This window comes from Montipora foliosa, chromosome 13, assembly GCF_036669935.1.
Source record: "Montipora foliosa isolate CH-2021 chromosome 13, ASM3666993v2, whole genome shotgun sequence".
NCBI classification, from domain to species: Eukaryota; Metazoa; Cnidaria; class Anthozoa; order Scleractinia; family Acroporidae; genus Montipora; species Montipora foliosa.
Window position 1 is genome coordinate 30,325,667 of NC_090881.1, and position 2,500 is coordinate 30,328,166.

At 40.7% G+C, this 2,500-nt stretch overlaps 1 protein-coding gene across 2 annotated transcripts in view; it reads right to left on the bottom strand.

The window, feature by feature from the left end:
* Nucleotides 1-2,500, bottom strand: part of LOC137984042 (uncharacterized) — an 8,910-nt gene that overhangs the window by 5,926 nt on the left and 484 nt on the right. For both annotated transcript variants that reach the window (XM_068831252.1, XM_068831253.1), the window contains exon 2: nt 2,222-2,500. This exon is cut by the window's right edge and continues 185 nt beyond it. In XM_068831252.1, the coding sequence (XP_068687353.1) occupies nt 2,222-2,500 (279 nt within the window). The remainder of the gene's footprint in view (nt 1-2,221) is intronic.

A 2,500-nucleotide genomic window follows, 5' to 3' on the forward strand; every position in this document is an offset into this window, starting at 1 on the left:
TACTGCATTTCAAATGACGTCAAAGCGAAACTTTCCAAAAAGTTTTGTTTGCATCCGCGGCTACGCCAATGAAAATTCGCGCTCGTTTGTTTTTGTTCGATAAGCCGTTCAAATGTTTTTGCTTACGTTTTTACGTTTACTTTTCAAGGTCATATGAAAGTCGCTCTACTACCACGGTTATACAGCTAAGTATCTTTTCTCTATTAGAGGCCATTAGTTGAAACATCTGGGAGAGACCGCTGTCCTGGCATGCGAAATGTTGGCCGTCTGCTTCCGTCCGTGGCTCAAAAAAAAAGTCGTCGCGAGCTTAGGGGAAGACCTTGGACAGCAATAACCAGAACTATTGTAGGTTGCTGACCAGCGGTTTTCGTTAAAACAATGGTTTACTCGGGGTGCTCAGTCTCGCGGGCTGGGAAAACCTGGTTGTGGTCATTGTTATTTAAAGTTTTTCGCACCGTCGGCAAAAATTGGAAAACAAAAAGAGGCGATTCGAAAACTTATTTCGGATGCAAACACTTTCTTTGAAAAAATTTCTTATACTGATTTGACTGTTTAAAGGTTGTTTCCTTTTGTTGAAGTGGAAGTTCTCTTTTTTAATATAGAGAGCATTTGCTGACGCAACCAGCGGGAATGTTTTTTTGAATCCAGATATCGAGGACCTTCTCAAAGAAGAGAGAAAATTCAGAATTATAGAAGTTTTATGCTCTTATTTCACACCCCAATCTTCCGTTCTCCATTTTACCCGTTTAACGTATCTCTGTGGTATCATTGTGCCGGTGGGACGATAACATGGTCGCCATAGCGTCACTAGCCTAACGTCGGCAGAAGATTCACATTACTGATGACGAAACGACTCTTCGTGTCTAGGCGAATCGACTTCAGTGTAAGCGAATCGACTTGAAGGCGAAACAACGGACACCCCGTTTGAACACTCGAATCTTTCTCCGGTTATTTTGTAGTCACCAGGTACCGCTGAAGCGCAAGCACGCTAAGCATACACAAACACAGTCACCTTTTAGCAATTAGCTGATAACCTTTTTAGGACATGCGCCTGCTTATGTCTGATGCATAATAAACAACAATAAAAGAAAGGTTACACACGCTAACACCAAGCCGGTGTGGCCAACACATGTATGGCATGTGAAGCCGCCAGTTAAAGGGGTGCTAAAAACACCCGCCTGCCATATAAGCTACGCCATGCTGATGAGGCCCAGAAGGCCGAAACAGCTGTCCATGGCTGCTAATTGACCGGGTGAAATGGTTGTGCGCACGCGTGATGTGTTGGCCACACTGGGTTGGTGTTAGCGTGTGTCACCTTGTTTCACCTTGTCATAATAAAGAAACCTTTTGTCTACCTAAATATTCATGAGCTCTTTCGTTACATCGCTATATCCCGAGAGTTTGCCAAGGTAAGTTTCCCGTTCACCGGAGGGTTTGGGCCAGCCAATGACAGAAAACACTTCCACGATTGCACATGCAGGAAACGTGGTTACATCCATTACTCAGAACGAATTGATATGCAAGTAAGGGAAAAATTACTGAAGCGCATAATGACAAACCACCGAGTAAATTAATGAGCCAAGTCGTTAGCCGATGGTAAACTTCAACTAGTCATGACTGAAAGCTTAACCGATACTTCAGTAGTATGTGGACTGCCTTTTCAATTTTATCTAACTTTTAATGTGTATTTTTAATAGCTTTATATTTTTATTTTCATCTCATAACTTTGTTTGCTGTATGCTCGACTGACTTGTCTACTTTACTTCAATGTCCCGATATATTTGCATAAGAATTGTAAAATATTTCTAATGCATCATATAACATCCGATATAAAAATATTTCTTCACATTGCTGGATAAACGCGACATCTTTGTGGTTATAAGTGTCAAAGTGACAACAGAAAGTTTTTTATCAAAATAAGCAAGCGTGCTTGTAGGAAATAATGGAATTTGAGCAAATATATATTCTTCAAAAGAGTAATCGCTAAAAATAAAGCTGAAAGACGAATTTCTCTTCTCTCTGTAGCATGATATGTGATATGTTTAATATTATCAAGAGGATTCAGATGATTTCGATCGAGTAAGATTAGCAGTTTTATCCTCTTTAACGCTAAAACTGTTTTCACTTTTATTATTTGATAATGTGATAACTGAAGCGTGTTAAGTCCTGTGCGTGCATCGCTCTGCCCAAATTGAACGCAGAGAAGAATTATGTCACTTACTTTTGCCGCTATCTTTGTAGTTAGGCGGTGTAAAGCATCTCTCTTGGTAACCTTTCGTCGTTCGGGGGTTATCTTTTTCCGGTAAAATCTCACACATAGCTGCAGTCCACTCAAGCCCTTCTCTAAATATTATGTCTCCACAATCATTTGCGTAGTCATGGCAGACCCCTCTGCAGGGAAGATATGGACCTTTTATATCCTCGGTACACCGCGGGAGGAATAGAGAACAAATCATCAAATCCACAAAAGCCGAACATTTTTTTAGACGAGATTTCAAAT